The 24,393-nt window shown below is 41.1% G+C and overlaps 1 protein-coding gene across 1 annotated transcript in view; it reads right to left on the bottom strand.

The window, feature by feature from the left end:
- Positions 1-24,393, bottom strand: part of DPF3 (double PHD fingers 3) — a 161,726-nt gene that overhangs the window by 25,837 nt on the left and 111,496 nt on the right. Inside the window, exons 9-10 of the mRNA XM_072864539.1 lie at positions 16,293-16,430; positions 4,288-4,416 (exon numbers count right to left, since the gene is read on the bottom strand). Coding sequence (XP_072720640.1) covers positions 4,288-4,416; positions 16,293-16,430 — 267 coding nt within the window. The remainder of the gene's footprint in view (positions 1-4,287; positions 4,417-16,292; positions 16,431-24,393) is intronic.

Genomic DNA, 24,393 nt, shown 5'->3' with positions numbered 1-24,393 from the left:
TCCTGCTGCATGTTTCCTCCTTTCTGGGAAAGTCGCTGGGAAGGGAGTCACTCTCTTCTCCATTGCCCTTGGAACTTTAATGAGTATTGCTTTGGTTTAATTCAAGAGAAGCTATTGAAAAGCAAACAAAGTGTCTCACAAGACACTACAGAGAGAAAAAACTGGGTGACACAGGAAAAAATGCTGTGAATTAAAATTTAAAAATGGAAAGAAAACTACAGGTGAGGTATTTTTCCATATCATTTCTTCCATGATTCTGCTCCTCCATCTGTTTTGTCTTTTGATGTCTATGACTTGCCATTCACATTCCATCCCTATGCTTGGAAATTGCTGTCCATGAAGTGAAAGGTGAAGGAAAAGAAAAAAAAAGTAGAACGGAGTGAGGAAGACATGAAGGGATGCAGGGAGGAAGAGATCTATTGAGTTTAAAGGTATCCAAAGGAGGGGTGGAAACGTGTTCCCCAAGGTCATGGTCTTCAATGGTGCTGCTTGTATTTTCAGGCTGTTAAAGACAAGTGTAGCAGGTGTACAAGAAGAGCCAAACTCCACATGCTACAGTAAGTGCAAAATCTCAAAACGCAGAAGCCATCACATCAAGGGTTTCCTTGTCCTCCGATAGAGTCCACCCACAGTGGTTATCTAGAAACAGTTCTATTATCAAGTAGACATCCATTGCTTTTTTGTTTTTTTGTGTTTTTATTTAAAAAGTAGTTTTTCTAATAATATATAGAATATATAAATAATAATAATTAAAAAAACCTATTTGGGTTTGCTTTCTGCTCTCCAACCCATCTGCATTTTTCGTGGTTTGCCGATATATATATTAAAAGACAAGAAAATCAACTCTGCTCACTATTAAAAAAAATATTAAATCCACCTTTTACGTTTCCAGAGAGAAAGAGAAGGGGGGGAGGTGGGAGGAAAACAAATTAAAATGAAAAAAATAACAGGAAAATCAAAACCTTCTGTCTCTTCAAAGTAGTTGTCAAGAGCTTTAAACGCTTGTGCTTTCAGTGTACACCCCACAGGAAAAACAACAAAAATAACAACAAAAAACAACCAAAAACCAACAAAAAAACCACCAACAAACCCAAGGACCTAAAATTAAAAAAAGAAAAAGGTAATAATAATCCTAGTAGTAAAAAGGACAGCAAAATGCTCAGAGTTTGTGTGTCTTTTTAGTTATTTTAGCAGCCGCCCTTTTTGTCTGCAGAGGGAGAGCTGCCACCACAGCCACCTCCTCGGCTTGAGAGAGGCTCTTCTGCATCATCCTCGTCAAAGCCATGAAAGGTCGAGGTGTCGCTTTCTGACGTGGAACCGAACAAGTCCTCCGTAGTGCGTGCTGGCGCTGCTTCGTCCCTCCTGCCTTCTCTTCCCAAATGAGCTGACATGTATGATGAATATATCAGCACATGGGTTAAGCAATAGGCATCATCATCATAATTTTTTTAATCATCATTATTATTAAACAATTCAGACTATCGAGCTCATAGGTATGTGCTTGTATGTGCCCGCGCACCTCAACAACATAGCTCAGTAGAACTGCAGTAAGAAAAATAAAAAAGGATCAGTTTCTCTTTCAAAGAAAAAAAATCTACAAACAACACAGGTGCCCATAGCTATGGCAGCGAAAGGGTTAATCGTGTTTTCCTCTCTTCAAAAGACATTAAAATATTTCCTTGTGATTACTTAGATCAGTTTTAAAAGATTTTTAGACCGTATAAGTAATTAGATACCGTTAGCTCTAAGCACAATGACTGTCCTTCAGACTGGCATCAACTGTCACAAATTTACTGCTATAGAAATGTAACCCACTAGATAGCTCATCAACCTCAGGACTATTTTTTATCCCTGTCCTTTGCCTGATCCTAAAGAGCCTCCTCTGTAGACAAAATGAAATACATTTTGAAGACTAAGTGAAAGTAACCTAAACAAATGCTTTTATTCCAATTTCATGGCATCTCCTCCAAAAATAAAAAAACCCAAAACAAATATATACAGTTCAACAACTAAAACAACTAAGATGAGAAGTGACCTGTCTTGGGGAACACTGAAAAGTTCAAATGTGTGTGAGTCAATCCAACTTTTAATATGGAACAGGAAATTCTCCACACAGGATATCAACAGCAGCAACAACAACAACAAAAAGAAGACTCTTAAAAAGAGAAGTCAAATACTGAAACCTGCAAAACTGAGGTTTATTTTCTCCCTCAATCAAACATGTTATGTGATTAGTAGTATAGCCTTCAAATTCTCTCTTCAGGAAAGGTAGAGAAAAAGATGTCTCTTATGCCCCAGGAAAATGAAAGTGTGAGATTTTAGGGAACAGCTATTTTATTATTCAGAAACAGTAGCATGGTATTAAGTAACCAACTGTTTGGTCCCCGCTCCAGCTACAGGAATCAGCCATATAACAAGTACACTGCATTGCTTGAGACACGAAGAATTAAATCCTGTTCACAAAAAGAAAATGGATATAACAAAATAATTGGCAGATGAACCACCTTGTAGAGATGTGATTTTACTGACTTTGTGAAGGGAAGAAACAATATAATTTCCATGACCTCTCTTTCAGTATAATGAAAATGTTCTCCATTATGAAGAAAGAGAAAGATGGCAGCCACCAAAGAGGTTTCATTATTTTAGTTTACAGATTAGTGTGTGGTTGTACCTTAATCACTTTCATCACACATCAGTCACACCATTGCAGACCCCTATGAACAACCCAGGTGGGTCAGAATTTGTACAACGATAGCATTTAATGGAACTGATTTTGCACAATTTAGGTTACATGCCGATCTACTTGTTCTATCACACTAAGGAATCAAGGGAATTAATGTATTTGTGTTACATTCTGATATAATCACCATAGCAATGTTTAAACAGCAAAAAAAGATGGATCCATCCCACTGTACTGTATCAGGACAATGCTGAAATGAGTTATATTGAACTATAACAATCAAGGTGAAGGGCAATGACCTTCCAAGATGGCACCACAGATCACATGAGCTTCCCCCTTCAGTTAATAAGAAGCAAACACGTATACACTAAAAGGTCCACGCCCCTGACTGCACAGCATTCGTAAGGATGCCCCTGGAGAAAACCGAAGGGGTTGTCATCGGTCCTCTGGTGACCAGTCAGTATCACTTCAGAATATCTTCAAAGGTCACAACTGCAGAAGGCAATTTGCCTAGTCCTGCTCCCACTGAATGTGGTAAGAGGCTTACTATGGATTTCAGCGGGAGCACAAAAAGGCCATTCCCTCAGCATAAGAACACTCCACATCACATTTCAGCCATCACGCAAAAGACATCTTTCAGTGACTACAGTACAGAAGCAGCAGCAGCAATACTGAATTTCAAGGTCTCTTTGGTTTTCAGATTTCCATATGATGGTCTTATCACCACTAGTATCAACACTGTCCAGAAACATCACAACTGGAAACTTGGACCAAAGCTGGAACATGCAGTTGTTAAAGGTTTCCCATTCCCCCTACCACCACCACCACCTCCCATGCGAGCTATAAATAACTGCTCGGCTGGGATAAAATTTCCCAAAAAAAGAGAAAGAAAGAAAGAAAGAAAGAAAGGAAGGAAGGAAGGAAGGAAGGAAGAAAGAAAGAAAGAAAGAAAAAAAAAAAAAGAAAGAAAGAAAGGAAGGAAGAAAACAACAGCCCAGAAATAAAGACAACTCAGAATGGGAAAGACACAATTGCCTACATTTAAAAAGAGAGAAGGGAAGAAAACGGAGAAATAAAAACCTCTTTAAACAAAATTAATGATAGTCATCTTGTAAGAGGATAATTCTTGACAGCTACCCCCATCCCTACCCTGTAATTTCCTCCCTCTTTCTTTTTTGGATGAAGAAATGCATGAAATGTGTAATCAATGGAAATGCTTGTCATGCAACTTTCATAAATCTTGTAAGTAATTTATAGTTGTAATTGCAGCATTTGAAGACAGAGCCCATTCTTTAACATTGTCATAGGATTTTCTCCTTCCATTTGAAGAACAACTAGTACATGTACCAACGTTCACAAAAGCCAATAAATACATTAAAACTTTATTATTTCGTAGGACCCCATTAGCTTAAAAATGTGAATCCAGCAATGGGTTTTATGACAGAAAATTTCCCAGTCATCCTTTCCCACAAACACAGACAAGAGGTAAGACCTCGTCTTCTATCCCCTCCCAAATGCGCTGCCTTTCTTCAAAATCTTCAGAAGGAGCAAAAAATAAATCACACAAATGCCTTTGTACAAGAAAGTTGCAAGAAGGAGTCACCTACCAGAGCGCCCACAGTCTGAGCACGATACAAGTTCCTCAGGCCGGCCACTTTTTTTGTTCATATTGGAGCCCCCGAGGCAGAAGTCACAGTAGTTATTGGGAATGATGACCCCATCTGGTCCTTTCTGGGCTGCAGTTGGGTTAGAAATCAGATTTACTTAAAGAGCATTCAGTTTGGACATTTCCCCCTTCTCCTTGATATGATGTTAGCTTGGTGAGTTTGCAGGCCACAGTCTTCCCAAAATATTGTCAGTTAGAACCAAAAGTGAACCATATAAGTCACCTCCATTTTAAGTACATCCTGTGTTGTACCTATTTTGCCTGAAATGCACTTCACCGTTTCCTTTATAATGCCAGCCAGGCTGGTCCCTCACAAGGACCTGCTGCCAGAGGTCCCTGTACAGTTCAGGGACTTCGTAACACGCACAGGCATAGGAAAAATCTCCACTGCAGAATCAGACCTACGCTGTCAGTGAGCCAAGCCTGGTTTTTCAGACAGCAGTCATAATCGTAAACCCACAAAATACAAATTCAGAAAGGAAAAATACATTCTCCAAAACTCAAAAACCAACAGCAAGGAGATGGGGGGATAGGTACCCTAACTCGTTTTATTTCAAGTAGCTTTTTTGGGGATTACATCTCAAAATGGCAGGGTGTCCTTAGTCAAGAAGTTGGTTCAAACACCCATGAATATTCACAGGCAAAGCCACTTGTGGGTGGTTGACCCAAAGGTTAAGCTTCCTGCAGCAGAGCGCATGTCCCCTGGGAGGAGCAGGGAGGGCAGCAGGTCCAGCACCACCTGAGCACCCAGCACAGGTGCAAAGAGTCAGCCCAGGGCAGACATCCCAGCCAGCAGTTAAAAACTCTTTCAGCCAACAAAAAAGGAGGGGAATTACATTCTTATGTTCCAGCTAGGAGTGGTTGGAAAGGAGCAGACACACACTGGGTCTTAAGCAGAGGAGGAGGCAGTTCCCCTAGAAAGGAGAGAAGGGCAGAGGCCTTCTGCATTCCTATTAATTGAGCAGAACAGCAATGTGCTTTTTTTCTCATTCATAACTGCCATTTTTCTCCTCCACTCTCCAGAAAGGGACAACTTCTTGTTCCTGCACACTCTGACTAAGAACTGTGGGAGGGAGAGGGGAGTAGGGGGAATGGTTGGTCTTTGTTTCTCCTTTTTTAACTTAAAAATTCCAGTGGTATACCTGGCTTAATCCTACCCCGTGAAGATTTCTACAAACTAGAAAATGAAGACCTTTAAACTGTACCAGCTATATTTAATTATCTTTTTAATGCATATTTTGTAACTTGCAGATTTTTAACAGATGTTTTGACAGCCTTTATTAATGGTCTTTTTGTCCACATCCAAATTTCCCCCAAAGAACAATGACATTCTAAAGGCCTTCTGGTAGCAGTCCAAGACATACACTTAAAATTAAAACTTCTTCCGAGTTCAATCAGCTTTTCTGGTTTGGGTGCATCTAGTTATTCATTTACTTCCAGCTGTCGATTAGCCGAGCTTTTTGGAGATTGGTAACTGAAAGATTGCAGGTAAGGCAAAATGAAGAAAAAAATTAAAACCTGTAAGGCTGCAAATACATCAATATCTTCCCGCATGGTCGCTGAGTCCCTGACAGTATTTACTAAACAATGGGCTTTGCTCTGAAATGGTCCTGGTTAGCAGATCCCCAGTTCTCCCAAAACCAGAGAGAAGGTCCCAGCGTTAGGTTAGCATTTTGCCTGTTCGCAGAGAGGCATTTAATACGTGCATGCAAGATAAGCAAAAAAAGAACAGGAACCAGGTGGAAGCCTAGCGCACCGGCTCATTTTAAGAGCTGTAACAAAATGATCATAAAGTTGGTACTTATCATAAAAAGCAGATCTCCCTAGCATTTATTTTTCCCACTACAGCCCCATTCTGAAAAAGTTAAGTAATTACTTCTTTATATTGTGCTGCATCTACAGACAGGCCATGTGTAATGCAAACTCAGCAAGCTCAATGTTCAGTGATTTTTTTTTTTTTGTTCCTTATTACGTTACTTCACCTTTCTTCCGAGTTTCTTAAAGTGCCTTACAGATACTAAGATCCTAATATTAACCCTCAGTGAGGTCAAAAGCCTCTTTTGCCATTGACTCTAACCAAAGTGTTGCTGGGCCCTAATTAAGTCTCGTGGTGAGGAGGCAGCATTGCATTTTACAGCTGAAAGACTTGGAGGTAGAGTGATGAACTGGCTTACTCACGAACACACAACAATTCTGTGGTGAGGCCACAAATAAAAACAAGCATTCAAGGTGCTGGCCAGCAGACTTAGGAAAGAGCTCCACTTCTACTACCACTCAGAATGGTGTAATTGATTTAATACTCTGCATATACTGACTTAAATTTTTCCATTGCAGCTTATGACTCTAAGATCCACAGACTGTGAAACTGGAAATGGCACAGGGGACCTTGTGAAAATACATATACTGATCAATTCACCTGCCGTGTGTGGGACAGGTGGAGGGTATTTGCTGACTGCGATGAAGCTGAAGGAATTCTAGACTACTGGCAAGGGAATAAGCATGGGTTTTGATCACCTCCTTTTTCTTTTCTTTTCTTCTTTTTTCTTCCAATTTAATTTAATTTTTAATGTGAGTGCCTATGTACTCATCTATTGCTTGTCACTCATAAATATGGATCTGGCTCAGTTGAGTGTGATAGAGATGTCGGGCCTGAAAAGTCATACACAGATGAGAAGTTCCTGAAGTTACATCAATGATGTCTTAAATGATGTATCTCTAGAGCCAAATAAGCCAGGCAATGTTATTCTCTTCAATGTTTTTTTGTTCTAACAGGTGCAAAAACTAGAATCAAACCTGACTCAAGCTTATTTTCTTGATCAGTACTGTATAGTGAATTAAGCCCCAGGCTAAATCACAGAAAGTTTGAGAATAAAGAGATTTCTAGGTGATAGTAAGCAGAGTTCTTACTTTCAAATGATTTTTTTTTGTGTATGGCCTTGGAGCTTTTAATTCTATTTTACTGTAGTTCACAAATGATGAGGGAATTAAGAAACAAAGCAAAGATAGCAAGATATAACGTGCAATATTAATGAGTAGGGTATCATGCACCAAAAACCCAACCCTAATCCCACCCCTTAATCAATAAAATTACTTGCAAAAGTAAGTATGGGACTGGATTCACAAGTGAAAGCAATTAAATTACTAGGGACTAATGTGTAGCTGCTTTTCATCTGAGACACAGTAATTACCTAAGTATCCACTTCTTGCACACTTTAATCACAAAGCAGAAGGTGCTAGCTTAAGCCAGATGATAGCTCAGCTAATGAGAAGTAACTCACTGCTAGCTCAATCATTTGGATCAGGTGACTACAACCAAGGATTTTGTCTAAAAAATGTTCACCCAGAATCAGAAACTGTTTTAAAGCAAAGCCTTGAAAATCAACCATGGTCTTGTCCTAACTTACTCAAAACTCCTCTGATTTTCTGTTACATTACAAACTGGAACAACAGATCAAAAGCTCTGAGGAGCACTGCCTGAGCTAAGGTGTGCTCATAGGGGATGTATTTAAATCACTGCCTCTTGCCATTTCAACTTGGTGTTGCTTTCCAGTTTCATCAAAGGCCCTGTCTTCATCTACATCTGCCCCAAAATAGAGTATACAATTTTTTAAAATATTTTTTAAAATGGATTAAGGAGAGACACAGAAAGATCTGCACAGTTCAAATGATAATTTCTCTGTAGCTGAAAGCTGATTCATGTGAAGACAGGATGCAGCCTGAGAATGAAGTCAGTATTTCCAAATAACTTTGGTATGTGCTTATTCTGAAACACATTTTTTCTTCTTAGCCTAATCAAGTTAATTTCAAACTATATCAAGCTAAGCAGAAAAAAGACCTACTTAAAATATGGTACCATCATTCATAGGAGTCTTCTTGCAAAATAAGTACTGCAAATTAAATAAATTCTGTAGTATATCACAACAGTAACTTTGCTCTGTAGACAAAACCTAAAAAGCTAAACAAATTGACTGAGTTTATATATTTAAAATAACTTCTGCGTCTTCTTGATTTTGAAGGCAAGGGCTCTAAACAGAATTCTAGTTTCCCTTCTCCCCTCCTCAAGTAATCAAAAAACCTGGAAGTTATTTTCCTCATGGTTTCAGTTTAATAATGAAAGAAAGCTGCTTCTAGAGAAATAACATCAAGAAATTAGGATTTTTCTTCTCTACATCATCTCCTGGAGCCACATGACTCAATTAGAATCTCAGTTTTCTAGCTCTCATGGCTGCAGAAAATATCTTGAATGGAAGGCAAGTTCAGAAGAAGCAATTCTTGTCCCTGTTTTTCAATCAGAAAACTCATAATACAGATGTTTTAAATACCTTTCCTTCAAAATGTAACCCCTAAATACATAAAGACAAAACCCCAAATAAATAGAACCTTGTAGTTTTCAATTTTCTGATTTCTAAGTGAAGTTATTTTGGATCATGATCTTTAAAAACTTGGAGCTGGAACCAGTGCTTAAAAGAAAAACTGGTTTCTCTGTTCCTTGGTACCAAATCACAGTCACACATATTTCTTCAGCCTGTAGGTAATACAGCATAATACTTAACCATGGTTTAAGTTGTGCATCTAGGTTTGGTAGCATTTTATCCCTATTTTTTATCCTATCCACGCTACTGGAAAGGCAGTGGAGAATGAGGAGTAGAGTGCATGCCTCGCTGTCGGGGTGGGGGGCTGTGCATCATTTATTTAAATGATTACAGTGAATTGGCTACAGTCGGACATATATGCACTCCCAAAGGGATTTCTCCTAGCACATTTTGTCCAGCTCTTACCTGTTTCTTCTGGGTTTGATCCAAAACCAATAAAGTCCTCTGGAGGTTTTCAATTCAATTCTAAAGGCTTTGAATCAGGCCATTTACTCTGTTTGCAACAAAAATTTGCTGAGCACAATAGAGACCACGGGAACCTGCGCGTAGACCTGAATGCACTTTGCGATGGAGGAAAAGGGGTGGATTTGCTTTTTTTTTTTAAAAAAAAATCTACAAGACACTTTGTCTGAGACGGGGGCCTGGTTTTCCTTTCCGCCGCCTCCCTTTTTCTCGCTGTTGAAGTGCAAGTCCAACATTTGGCCGCCTGCGCAGCAAAACGCCAGCCAAGAGCCTGAGCCTGCGGTCGTCAAGCCCCTTGGAGGACTTGATGACATATAATCCCAACCTATAGCCAAAGTGCCCCCATGTGCCTTCGCTCGCCCCCCCCGCTGCCGCCGCCAGCGCTCATCCCTGGCAGGCCTGGCCCGTCTCCATGGCGACCGGAGTGCCCGGCCAGGCCTGCCTCTGGCCTTGCCACCTGTTATTGCTTCATCTCTCAAGTGTAAGGAATTGCAGTGCGGCCCCCTTCATTTGCTGCTCAAAATGCATCGGTGGAGGATAGGCAGGCTTGTGCAAGAAATTACGACGTGATAATTAAATTAAAAAATGGCTTTAAGGGGAAGGGAAAAGAAAAGCAGCACTTGGACTGTGGCTTTTGTTGAAGGAAAAGGAGGGAGGTGCCTGGCTGTGCACGCACCCACTCCTGCCCCGGTCATTGCCGGGGTGGAATGAGCAGTGGTGGGGGTCAGAGAGGTGGGTTGTGGAGGTGCTTCTGTGCTCAGCGCTAGACCCTGCCCTGGAAAGGCACAATAAAAGAAGAACTTATATAAAACCCCTGGTGTGGTGAGGAACAGGCCAAGCACAGCTGAAATGCATTCAAGGCTCTTGCTCTCGCATATGTACGCAGCCAGGCAGAGATGTGCACAGTCATTTCTGTGGCCTCCTCACCAGTGAATTAAGTACAGGGTTTTTTCATTGCAGTTTTCCAGGAAAAAAAGTAAATCGAACTGAATGAGAGGAAATGGCCAGTCTCTCTGGGCATGTTTATGCTGTCGTTAACACCAGAGATAAGCATGTTGCCTAACCCCAAACTGGAAGTGTTGGGGCACTTGATACAGAGACCCTCCAGCAGGCTGTAAGTGCAGCTTAGGTTGGCAGCAACACATCTGTGTCGATGTGGCACAGTATTCAACCAAATAAGCTCTGAACTTGGGTGTAGCACTGGGAAACAGCTGCCGTTCTGTTCCCAGAGTCAAGCTAATCAGCCTGCACAGCACGATGGGCCTCTGCTAGCTCAGGCTCCCCACGCCGCACTCCCCTGCACAGCACGGGCATGCATGCCCTTTGCTGGCAGCCAGAGAAGCTGGCTATGCTACTGAGAGAGGTGCTGCAAACCACCCACCCAAAGTATTGCCAGTTCTCCCTAGTACTGGGAGGTATTTTATCTCCTGGGAGATACTGGGAGGTATTTAGAGGTATTTTATCTCCTCTTTGAGTTAGTTGGTGCTGTGGGGATAGAAGAAGCTGTTGCCTTTGCACAGTTTTTAGCAGCTCTAACAGGTTTGCCTTTCCTACAGCCCCTGCTCACGGAGAGGCATGGCCAAGGAGCACTACAAGCTACAAGAAGTGGTACAAGAAGGAGGTACATCTATAGAAGTCAGAGGAAGCCTCTGAATGTGGGGGAAGGAAGAGCATTTGATCATGTCTTTTACAGGAATCAATATAGCCCTTAATTTGAACAGCTAATGAATGACCTGGAGGTGGGCAGTGGAAGGTACAGCTGGGAAAATACAGAATCAATTGATCAGATCTTGTAGATTTGGGAGTCAGCATTCCTGCACCATAAGGCAGCACTTCATAGAAATGTCTGTGCACTGATCTTACAGAGTCTTCTGCAGGAACACCTAAAGCATGGGCCAAAATCCCACTGCTCACAATAAATCATTGTAACTGTCCCGTGCCTCATGACAATAAACAGTAGGAGATACAGAATAAGAAAGCAGACAAAAGAGTCTGACATGTTAACATACAGATTTCCTGATTTTGAGGGGTACCTCTCCTGAGACTTGGCCTCTGGCCACTGGAATGCATCATTCCCATCAGCTCATGGAACTCAAGGAGGGATTATAGTGCTCAATATACAGCACCGTCTGGCAGCCTCCCTCAGTATTCCGGTAAGAATGGCCACTGTTGTGAAATGGGTCCTTGCAACATGTTGTAGGCTCTGGATCTGGAAATTACTCACTGGAGGAGTGTGAGAAGGCAGAGCACCTAAGTTCGAATTCAGTCAAAACTTTTGGGTTTTACTTGGTTCAATTTCTACATGGACGAGAAAAAAAGCAAGGAGATAGAGAGAAAGGAAAAAAAAATTAAATACATAAATGATACCATTCTGTCTCAAGAGCTGACATGTTATTGAAGCAACATGCGGTTTTCAAAAACTAGTTAGTCAAACTGGAAATGTTTTCCCGTAAACTACTGAGAAGCACTAGGTGCTTCTCTTCAATGACAGTTGCGCATTGACAACAACATTTCAGGTCCTGGCCAGGCAGTATATAAAAAAAACCCCAAACTACCAAAAAAACCCCCCTCACAACTCCAAACAAACAACAAAAAGTCCCATATGGGTCCCTGTACATAGAAAACAAGTTTGGGATTTTCCACTATTCCAAAACTCCGAACAACTGATCTTTTTTTTTCCTCAGCATCCCAAAACACAGGCAGAAAAGTCTGAGAAATTTACAGCTGCAAATAGGGTTTGAGTAGAAATCATTACACAGTTCCAAACTCTGCAATCGCTACTGTTTCTTTTAGTATTCTGACTCTTTTTCCTTATGAAAACAAGCTCTGGAAAAGAAAAAAACCAAACAGATTAAACTAATGAGAATTCAACTCAAGGTAATGTACATATTTTCACTGAAAAGGCACCTGCTGCAGGGTATCTTGTCACAAGGTGGGCATTGATGCATCCTTGCATTCAGAAGTAGCTCCCATCATGGCCCCAGCAAGGATCAGCACTGAGGCAGGGAAAAAGTAGGCCTGATGTAGCTTTTCAAATTGATGCTGCTTGTGGAGAGGAACAAACAGATCGTCTCCAACTGAGGGGCTGACTCTCGTCATTTATTCATGGCCAGCCCCCTGCCTGGATGGAAATAAAAATGTTTCAAAGATGACTGTGTGGGGGAGCTGGAGGACAGCTTGGAGGCACACTGAGGTTAGCACATTAATTTTTTATCTCTGGAGACTGGGTATCCAATTATGCTTAGAGTACACAAACAACTTTGGCTGGTCTCTCCAGTAGAGATTTATCCACATCATAAAATCTGCGATGGAACCAGGCACAACAGGCTGATGCCACGAAACAACGTACACAGGTGGTTTTGCAGGTCAGATGCGCAAGCTAGCAGAGTGACAGGAGGGCACAGGACTGCATTCTTGTTAACTATGTGTATTGCAGGATGGGCCAACCTGCACACAGCAGCTAGGCCAGCGACCGTCCGCACAATGTGCTTTATTTAGGATTGTCACTGGCCAAAGTGCTTGTGGGCATAAGATCTGTTCAGTTGCTGTTTACTGCACAGCTGCCTGTAACCAACGTTTCACATAGCAAAATGCCACTGAAAACTCTTCTCCTTTAAAGGAGAGGAAGCTTTTCTCCATGTAGACACACTATCCTATTCTCCAAGGAATTAAGGAAGAGCATTTATACTAGTACACTCATTCACACACACATTTCAATAGATAGAAGTCTAATGTAATTCCTATATCAGAAGTGCCTCAAAATTTGTGAGCACCAGCTGCCCTCAGAGCTGGCCGGTACCCATGGAGTGAGATGGAATAAAACAGCAGGTGTTTTGTGGCAGGCTTGGATGCACCCTGGGCTCACAAATCTCACGCTCTCGGTGCCAACATGTGGAGGAAAAGCCAGCAGAAAAAAAGGCTGAGAATGGTGTGGGATAATTTCTTTTTATCAGTGGAGCTGGGGAAGGGGGGAGCTGACTTTTTTAAGGGTTTTCTATAACTTCCTTTTCACAGTTCCATACTCAGGTAAAAAAATCAGAGAGGAGGTCAAAAATAAATGTGTGTGTAGGCAGAGGCAAGACTAGGCACTGAGGAAGGGCTATTTATCTGCATCAAAGGGCTAGATAAGACATACAAACATAGCAACTAAAGCTCAAACAAAGCACAGGCTAAGATGTCTTAGGAAAGGCAAAGGCCAGAGAAGAGTGTTGAACTATCATCTTCCATGTTGCAAAGGGTAATCTATAGGTGAGGAAGAAGGACAGGAGAGAGAGATATGTAAATAAACAAACCTTCTACAACAGTCAAGGACAGTGAGATGTGCCAAGGAGGCAAGACTTGGAGCTTGGGCCAGTCCCCATTCTTTGATACACATCTATTCAGTGGTTCTCAGTTTCAGGTAGGTTCCTCCTATATACATGTCTTTTCCAGTCCCTGGATAATTTACTGAACTACCCAATTGATCTGTGCATGAGGAGAAGAGTAAAGATAAAGGGGACTGGGTGTGCAGAAAGGCAAGAGGCCATCAGCTCTTGAGCTGGCACCAGCCAGGGCATCAATAGCTGAATCCTGCAGAAGCCCTGCTCCAGAAAGCTCCCTCCTGCATCAGCACAGCTGCTGTTACCACAGGTACTGCAAGGAGCGGAGGCTGCAAAAGAGACGCGGGTACAAAGGAAGGAAGTTCATACTGCAGCCGCCCGCCTTGAACTTTGCTGACCCAGTGCTCACCTCCCACAGCACAGCAAATTCTAACTGGCTGGTTTGAATTTGCCTTGCCTTTTCTAAATCAGGCTGCTCATATCTCTCTGACACACTGCTAAGCAAATAACCAGACCCTGCTCTATACCATATCTCTGGTCCTCCTGTTCAGTAGGTTGCAGATTAGCTGTTTGGATTAACATCCCCCCTCCCTCCCCCCACCTCCCCAAGCCCATGCAGAGAGGATTCTTGAAGCCCGAGCCCTGTGACACTGCAGACCTGTCAAATCTAATTCATAACACATGCCTAGCAGTTCTTAGGGGAGAGGAAGGATCTGATGCCCTGGCTCCCCACCATCCCCCTGTACAAAGGGACCGTTTAATGACTGCACATTAGCAATGTGGACAATTAGCATTCACATGGAAGATAAATGGCAGCATAAATTAAATATAGCCAAGTGAAAGAGCAAAGATGGAAGATCTGAGCTCAAGGCTGTAAACAAATAAACAGGCAAAAAGGAACAAACAGCCACTGCGACAGCTAAGCCATTTGGGAGAGTTACCTTCTGGTGTCTGGGACTTTCCCTGGGGCTGATCTTCACATTCACATGGCTGTTGCCCGTACCTCACTGGCTCCTGGCTGGTTGTTAAGCAGATTCTTTCTGCTCAGGAATCTGGATCTCAGAGTGGTTTACCCCACTGGCCCTAAATTTCTATCTGTATGGGGATCTGTGCATCAGCAGCTTCCCTCTGCCACATGCATCACATGGGAGCTCTGGGGGAGCACAAGCCCGAGCAGCTCCAGCTCTACCCTTTCCCATAGTGCAGAGCACACCTTTCTTTCCATGGGCAAAGGCCAGCTGCTGCTAACCTTTCCACAGCTTTTCTAGCTCCTCTTCTTGCTAACTTCTATCATTTCCTAAGCACCAGAAACATAAGGACTGAGACTGTCCTTGGCCTCTATGATAAGCTGAAGGGTAGGGGACACTACCCTTCTTTGTCTGGGCATTTGTGCAAGGCCATTATCAATATTAATTCAATACAGATTTGCAATATGCCCCTCAGATATGCAACTATTAGTGACTACTGCAGACACAGGAAAAAAAAAACAACAGAGATCATGTAAATGCTAAGTAAACAAAAGCTACTGGCTGAACACTGACATTCTCCAGCCTGCCCAAGCAGTTGCTCTTAGTGCATTGACAGCTCAAGTTTATCAACAGCTGGAGGAGTCAAAATTACTTTTGCTGTGAACCTACAAAACATGTGAATAACTAAAAGGTAGAGCATAAAAGTGACAGAAACATAGGGACTGCCAAATGGGATCACACTAAACAGCCCTTCAAGCTCAGACAGTGGCTAGTAGCAGATGCTTTGGAGGAAGGAAACCCCCTCCCACACCTCCCTGGGGACAATTATCAATTATCCTGCTCAGAAAGTAAATGTTTTCCTACTTCCATATTTCTTCCAGTTCTTCTTAATGTATTAGAAAGTGTTTGCCTGGATATTTTTTCCCATAAGCATTTTATTGCTTTGTCCACATTGTTCATTACTTTGCATTAAAATGACACAGTTCACATGGTGATCTGAAAGGACTTTTTGAAAGTGAACAAAGGCATCTACACAAATCCCAAGGTGAAAGCAACCATCGCATAGTATTGCACACTGGAAAAATGAGAAACAGGGGCTTAGAGACTTGCAAGAATCAGTAATAAAACACAGTCTCCTTGACTCCCAGTCCTCTGCCTAAGAAGCAGAGGAAGGACAGTCAAATAGGGCCACACGGACCACTAAGATTTCTTTCATCCCTGTGCCAGTGTGGGGAATCTAGGCACATAACTCTTCTCTCCACTCATGTTCCAGCTCTCCTCCTTGCAGATGAGTACTGATGCTTTTTCATAGATTTTCCTGAACTGTAACTAAGAAGTGGCTTTTGGTAAAGTTGAGGGTAAGCCGTTTGGGGAGGAGATGCAGTGATAAGGGGGACAGGTGCTATGAATTTCATACCTAAAAACTGAGACATGGATAAATGTCTCTTATTCAAAGGCAAAACAAAGACAGCCCCCTCAAACAGGATGTGTATTTCCTTGACATCCCTGCTAACAGCCACTGGGAGGCTGCTTGATGATGGGCGGGTTGGGCATCTCTTCTTTTCCCCCCTCTCCTTGCCACCTCCTCCCCACAGGAGCAGTAATGGAAAAGTGACTTGCTGCAGAGATAATGCTGGGTTTGAAATGAATTCCTGACTAGCTGAGCCAGCACCCGTGTGAGCTGCGGCTGATTAGCTGTAAGCATCCAGGTCCCAATCACTCACAATGGAGCCAGGCAATCACGCCAGCCTCCACAAGGCAAAGACAGGGTGGAGGCAACATCCCTGAAAAGGATCTCAAAGGCAAAGGGAAAATACTACTCACGTTTGTGGTTTTCATTTCTGTGGACAGGGGAAGAGCGGGTCTCCTGCTCACGGGCTTCATCACCCTCTTCGCTGGCGAGGTGGGTGTGAGCATAGTGGTAGCTCAGCCCAGGCCTGTTCTTGTAACGCTTGCCACAGACTGGGAGGAAAGGAGATATGAGGGAGGGGAAGAGAGAATGGAAACATCAGTGTGATCTGCAACAATGGCAGCATCCTCTCAAATAACGCTCCCTTCTCCCCCGAGAGCAGCAGCACACACTCCACGCGCCTGCCCGAAACTCTTCCATCCGACGTTGGTGAAAGGTGACAGAAGGGCAGCCCTGCAGCTGGTTGTCCCCGCACACGCTTTCTTCTCACCAAGCTGCCAGCAGTCCTTCCTATGGGCCTAGGCAAATGCACATTCAGTCTCTGCAGCTCATACAGCCCTAATCCTCTCTGCTGAGATTACTAACAAGATTGCACATAAAATTAAATGAAACGCCAGTTCCGATTTTGGTGCCGCACAGTGCACAGCAATGGGAACTGGACTGAGAAGAAAGGACATTATTTTCTTCATTACTGTTCTCTGAGAAAAGGAAACAGTATTACTTTAAAAACAAACAAAAAAAAGGCTTTCTGTAAAAGGGTAATAAACAGCTTTGTTCGCAGATTCCCAGTCAAGACAAGGAGATGGAAATCATCCACAGTTTCTTGCTAGAAGAACATTTAGTAGTGATACTTCTTTGTCCAGGTAAATTTCATATTCAGCATTCCAATAAATAATACAATGTGTGACACAGAATCCTCCTTCTGAACTTTTGTTTATTTTAGGACTAAGTCAACAGATGTTAAGAATGGGATCAAACAATTCAGAGTGATGAAAGGTCTGCATTTTCACAGGGAGCTCACCACAAGGGCAAGCTTCATCATAAGATTCTGAATACAAATTCAGCTTCTATAAAGTTTTTAATTCATGTTATTGTCTCTAAAAGTTATCTCTTTTCATCTTTAAAGCAGTCTCTGAACGTCCATTTTCTTTTATACAGCTATTTCGTCTACCAAATACAATTATTGCCATTTTAAAAGATTAGGAAACAAAGGCAAAGAAGCTTAGTGCCCTTCCTGCAAATTTTTACTTCCAGCCACATTTTCAGTCACTTTATTAGCTTTATTAACCTCAAGGATTTCACACAGGAATAAATGTCATGCTTGGTAGTCTGTCCTGCATAGCTTTCTTAGGAAAGTGAAGGAAATGGTGCCCAAAGAGAGAACAGAACCCAGCAGTCTCTATTTCTCTGTCTTGTTCTTAGAACCCTTGAAAAAAATCTCCAAGGGGGAAGTCACCGTCCACTCCTATAAACTTCACTCAGCCCTGATACTGAAAATGTGTCCTGCAATGTGTATAGACACTTACTTCCTGCTCCCCAGACACCTGAGTCTGGGAATGTCATAAGGCTCCATAAACAAAAAAAATCAAAAAAGACCCACCCCAATTATTCATTTACATCTAAGTAAAACTTCCATTATTATACTTTTCTGCTACTACTCACAAAAAGCCAATTGATGGACCACATCCTGGAACAGATGATAGAAAATTGTAAATCAAAGCCTAGCATGACAACGTATTTCATTCTCCATCTCTTCTAGCTGATTTGCAAACTCCTTCAAGGAAAATACTTTGCCTTATTAGAAACGTGTAAAACAACCTCATGATATAAATCAGATGAGTGATCTGGAATATCAGATACTTTTATCCCAGTTTTGTCCATTCTGCAAGACGATGATCATACAGTCATCATAACAGGACAAAAGCTTTTTCCAAAGGTAATGTGTCCTTAGCCACAGATTTTTTTAAGTCTTTGAATGCCCTTGATTTAGAAATAAGAATTCCTGCAGGAGGGAGAGGGAAACTTTGGGGAGAAATAAAATGCCCAGATACATATGCACATCCATTCTTTGAAGCATCTGCCCTCGTTTCATATGTAAACCTAACTCTATTGACAGACATTTTGAACAACTAGACTGCTCTTAGATGCACGCTCTCCACAAAACGTCAGTTTGGTCTCCCTTCTTCTAGTACCAGCTGTGTATTCTTCTAATGCATTCTGGAAAGGGAAACTCCTCCCCTGTGGTCCTACAGAGCAAAGGACAAGCAGTGGAACAGATACTGGCAGGGAGTCAAACAGCAAGATATCCACAGTTCTGTACGACTTTGTCTCCACTTTTTGAATATTGGAAAAAGTGTAACACAAAAGTAATCATCAAACTGGAGACAGCTACAAAATGCTCACTGTTTAAATTATTTCAGAAAGATAACCCCCTCTAATTACACAAATGTTACAGCATTTCTTAGAATGGAGAGATGGATTTACCTTTCTAGCAGATTATTTGAGTATCATACTAAGCATCCTACTCTATCCCCCTTACTTGAGTGTTTGAAGATGAAAGTTAAAAAATAATTCTTCTGCTATGAACAACTGATACTGCTCAAAAACTTCTGTCTACTTAAATTATTTTCACAGCACTGTCAGCTGATCAGTGATGTACTGACAAAGGAGGAGGCACTTGGAGTTAATAGCTGCATGATATTTACTATCCAACTATATCTTGCTCTTATATGGCTTGACTCTGCCTTACTGCTAACCTAGCTGCAAAATCAGCTAAGCTCTAAAACCCAGTCCCATTTACCTATTTGAGGGAGTTTTAAATTTCAAAACAAAAATATTTCAAAAAATGCTACCAGACTTTATTTCATTCAGCTCTACCCAAAAACATACCCACAATTCTAGCTCTACAGTTGTTACCTTACAAAAGCACCATGTCCTTGAATATAGGTCTCATGCATCTTTCTCCCTCAATGCACCAAAGGAAACTTGCATTCCCTGCAGGAAGTCCCAAGACTGTGGCCTTGCCTCCATTCCCTACAGGATCCTGCAGGGATTTTAGGTGCAGAGTTTAAGATGGCATAGGAAATCAGATGGGTTTGCAGACTTGCCCTTCTCCAGCAAAATTGTATCAGCTCACCAGGAAAAAAACAGCAAGTATTGATATAAGATGAGGCAGTAGTAATTCTGCAGCTGAGCCCCTTCCACTGCCAAAACTCTTTCAGATGGCCTTCAAGGGTGGCAGCAAGCTGAGACATACTAGCAAAAAAGGAATTTGGAGGGCTTTATAACCAGAGCTGAGGCAAAGGAATTCTGTTTACACAGTCCCAGCAGATCCTTTGTAGGACCAAAGATGTGCAGCTTCCAGCAGCTTTTTTTCTTGGTGTCTAGACTTTTCTACCTTTCAAATTCATGTTCTGACATGGAAAAAGTCCAAAGTGATGACACGAGTTGAAACTGCAGAGATTTCCTGTTCTCCAAGCAAATTAGACCTTTGCAGGGGAAAAAGGGTATCATGATATTAGTCAGGCAAAAGAACCATTGCCTTCAGTGAGACTCTGCTAGAATAAAAGCTAAGTCAGAACTTCATGGTTTCTCCAACAGATTAAATCTTCCTGAATTCACCCTAATCTCTTATTTTCCAGATAGAGCACATTTTATTAGTCTACCATATCACTGTGCTAAGTAGTTTCTATAAAAGGGCGATCATTAATAAACACTTAGCTCTTATATAACTCTTCCTACTGCAAGACTGGCTTTTCAAACATTAATTAATCTTCATCCACATTCCTGAGTGGGAAATACTATTCTCATTTCACTTCTGAAAAAACAGAACCACAGAGGGGTTATGATCTTTTGTCATTACCAGGACTGGAATTCATGAGTTCCAGCATCCAGACCAGTGCTCACACCACATCTTTCTCATTCTCCAAGCTGACAAAAGCATAATGAGAACTGGTTCCCCCAGTCTGAAATGTACACTGGTGATTACGTTCTTAACACTATGCAGCTCACACATAGCAAGTGAGAGTGTGCCTTTCATAAACTTTGCTGGGTGGCCTTGCCTTTCTTTCAGCAGCTTTGACTTTTTTTATCTTTAATTTTCCTTGCTGGATAGGCTCATCATCCTTGCATGTGGTAGATTTCATCCTGAATCTCAGCACTGGAAAGTTGACTTGATCTTTAATTAGGTAGCTGAGCCCAATGAAAACAGCAGGAGTTTGTAGAACATAACCCACTCCAATTCCTCCTGCATTCAAAGAATATATTTTGCTATAACCTGATGTGAATGCCATCTTAGGAACAAGCTGGGTGAGTAAGCAGTAATACAGCAGTGCAGATCAAATGCCACAAATGGGGAAGAGAGGAAGATTTTATTAGGCCACCAGACATTCTCCTATGATGAACCTTACTTTCCTTCCAATTTGAAGACTGAAACGAAGACGTTACACAACTATGTTATGGGGGAAAAACATAATTTGCAGACGGTTTAATCACAAGTATTGACTGTTTCATAAAAGAGAGCTCTGTTCTAAGTTCTGGCCTGTAACAGCCTGCAACTCTTTGGATAAGCAAATTCTCACTTGGTTTAAGTTTCTCAATGAGTAAAATTAATATAAAATACTTCCCCTGCTTTAAAAGGGGATTTGAAATCTATGACTTAAAAGACTTCCTCATCAAATATTTAATGGCTGTGTTGCTGTCATTTTGAAATTATTACACATTTGGTCCTTGGCAGGCTGTGAGCTATGTTCCAGCCAGCTCTCCACATACATTTTGCACAATCTGTCACCAGTATGAGACAGAAGGAAACAATCCATGTTTTTAGTAGAAACAGGAAATTGGGGGAGTACATGTTGTTTGTTGGGGTTTTTTTTGTCACTGAATCTTGCCCCCCTCATTGTCTGTCTTTGCTTTTCTCCTTTGCCTCCTGTTCTTTCTTCTCAGCTGGGCTGTGTCAAACGCTAAATCTTAAGTTAACTGCTAGCAGGCAGTCATTCCTCAAAGTTATCTTCCTGTCCCACCATTTGCTCCACTCCAAAAAAAGCATTCCTTGTTTTGCACTGGTTTGGTAATGTAATCTCCCCTGTTACAGTTATGTCCACACTCTGGCACATCTAGAGATCTCAAATGCTAACAGTGTATTTTGACCTCCACTGATGGAAAGGCATTATGTTTGTCCCTCTTCGATCAGTACTGTCACACTACACACCTCTAGTATTAGAGCAGCAATTTAGTAACCCATTTCATAGGAGATTTTCTGTAGGCAGTAAACAGTCCTTGTTTCAGTGCCCCCAGAGGACAATTGCCGAATCTACCTGCTGTATTAAGATCACAGGAACGTTGAACTCCAGTGCAAAACATGCACAGGTCAACAACAGATATGTCCACATTTCAATAAATGAATTGCTAGCAAAGGCAAAGGAGAAAACAGGTAGCCTATATAAGTAGAAAACATTCAATTAGCAGAGTCAACTCTGTACCTCTCTTACCATGTGCTCTACTCCAGACCTCTGTTTTTCAATATTTAAAAAGAAAAGAGTGTCCTTGCCTCTCTAGTCTTGGCTTTTCTACCAATAATGTAGTCAATAAATGCCAAGTATAGCAGCTATGGTGGGAGACTTGTTTTTTAGGTTCATCTGAACAATCATCTTATTCTAGATCTTATTGCTTATTAACTACTTAGGGATTCACTAGAAAGGATAATACCAGGAGATGATTTAGGGCTTAAACTGCTAATAGTTTAAAGGGGAGCTGAAGTCATGATGGAGATTTATGAGAAGCATGTAAAAACATAATGCTATAATCAAAGCATTTTCAAATCAGCTTGTCATTGTGATATTTAACCAAAGGTCTGTCCTAAGAAGCAGCAGTTAGTAGTGTTGGACTCATTCATAGTATCTAAGAATTAAGACAACAGATAAAATCTCAGAGAACTGGTAAAAATCAAGCTAAATCATTATTTATCTTGTGGGCCTTTTGTATTGCAGCAAACCTTCCAGAGAATCAATGGGATGTTTGTTAAAATGAGTATGACAGGATCAGGTCCATTTCAAGGAGATGAGAAAGAAGGCAGGTGAAGTTACCAAGGTAATTACTAGAGTCGTCACTTTGTGAACATATACAATAAAATAGTTCCTAAAGAATAGGCCTCAAGGAATTGCATTTGGCAAGTCATGCTAGAACAATGTAACATGTAACTGTGATTTTCTAAGGAAACTAAAAGAGAGAGATCTTTAGTAACCCATTGAAACTCAGTGGAATCTGTTCAGCTTAAATCACTTAAACACCTAAAGACTCCAGCCTTTTGTTGGCAGAACCTACAATACATTTAGTGGAGAAAGAGAATGGGGAAGAAAAAAATTAACCTCAAAATAATGAAATTTCAATGCCCTGCTGGATGATGAACTTACAGAAAAAGTAGGAGGATGTTTCAAGCTATCGTGATTTGGATGTAGGGTCAATCATTTTTAAAAACAAAACCATGTTCTGAATAATTATCAGTAGTTCAAAGTCAAGTTCAAAGTGTCCACTTAGGGACCAAGCCTTATACGATCTGTAGGTACAATACAAGCTGACAGGCACTTGGTGCGATATTCAGGGAAAACAGTTTAGGAGCCTACCTCCAGTTGAAATCAGTGAGAATTAGGAGCCTAATTTTTTTGAAAACTTCACAAAGCACCTTTCTGCACCTTCAAGCACCTCAAAGAGTCTATTTTGGGCCTAATGCTTGCCTCTGTTTTTATCATTAATTTGGAGGGTGGAATAGAGAGTGAAAGAATCAAACATGCAGAGAACTGATTGTTGGCAAAAATATTGGAATAATAATAAAAATATATCATATGAGCTTCATTAATCAAAGAATTCTTTCAAACAGTAATGTAATTAGTAAATATTAATATGACATCTAGTATAGATAAATAAAACACATTATAAACAGGACAAAGCAGTATAATGAGGAAACTGAAGATGATAGATAATCTGCCTGAGTAGAAACAGATTGAACGGGGAAGGAACAAGAAGCTATAGCATATGGTATATTAAATATGAACTCACATGGTGGACAAGGATGAAAACTCCTTTGCCACTGAAACATGACACAGCACTGGAGAGGAGCATCTTGCATTGAAAAAGGGTTTACTAAGCAACCTATTAGGTCAGCCATCTCTGTACCTCTCATAGATACATGACAGAGCAAGTTGTATAAATCCAAGTTCTCTAAGTAAATGTAAGTTACATGTAAATGTATCATTCGTCTTCTGAACTGCTTCTATCCTCAGAACAGCACATTCTACTTAGTTCTGGCCACTGCTACTTAAATAAGACCCTTTGGAGATTTTTCAGAGAAAAGAAACAAGCTTAGAAACAAGCTTTCTTTCCACAGCTGAAAGAAGCCCCAGTCACTATTTACAGACATAGAAAGAAGACATTGTTATCCACTAAGAACAGAGCAAGAACTGCTGGTCTTAGACTGCAGCAGAGAAAATTTGGGTTAAATAACTAGAGAAACCTGAAAATGAAGTTTTTTACAAAGGAGTCAGCTTCTACAAAACACTATAGGATCAGTGTCTCTGGGTACATGCAAGGTTGCATTAGTCACTGATCCAGCAGAGATCATAGGAAGGTTTCAGTCAATTCTCATTTTGCACAAGGAATGGATCTGAATGCATATGTCAGCCTCAGAGGGACTGTGAATAAAGGATATGATACAAACATAAGTCGTTATGCTAAAATAGCAGTTTATACAGGAATAAAACTAAAAGGAGACAAGGACATATTGGTAAAACAAAAAGAAAGAAACAATTTATTTTAGAGATGGGCAAGGGAAATCTTCCATAGATAGAGGGACAGAAAACAAAGGTGGAAGTATATATATAGGTAAGTCTCCATGGGAACATGAGAAGAATGAAAGCAGACAAATGAGGATGAACAGGAGGAAAGTTAATAACTTGTAAAGATTCAGCACAAACTAACTGCTCTGGCTAAAGGAAGTAGACATCTGGAGTCATGAAGCTCAGGTGCTACAACTGGTTGCAACTTTTAAACCAGAATACAACTTTCTAGATAAAACTTCAGAGAAGCTTTTTTTTTAAAAAAAATAGTAAATAATATATAATAAACAATATGAAAATAGTAGAACGATTTTTAAGAAGACTGCTGTGGTAGGACTGATGGTTCCCCAGCTGATCATTTGACAACAACATGACATCAATTCTTATTACATATGTAGGTATTCCT

The sequence above is a fragment of the Ciconia boyciana genome, chromosome 6 (genome assembly GCF_034638445.1).
Source record: "Ciconia boyciana chromosome 6, ASM3463844v1, whole genome shotgun sequence".
Taxonomy (NCBI): domain Eukaryota; kingdom Metazoa; phylum Chordata; class Aves; order Ciconiiformes; family Ciconiidae; genus Ciconia; species Ciconia boyciana.
Note: the sequence above shows the minus strand (reverse complement) of the source record. Positions and strands in the feature narration are given on the sequence as shown.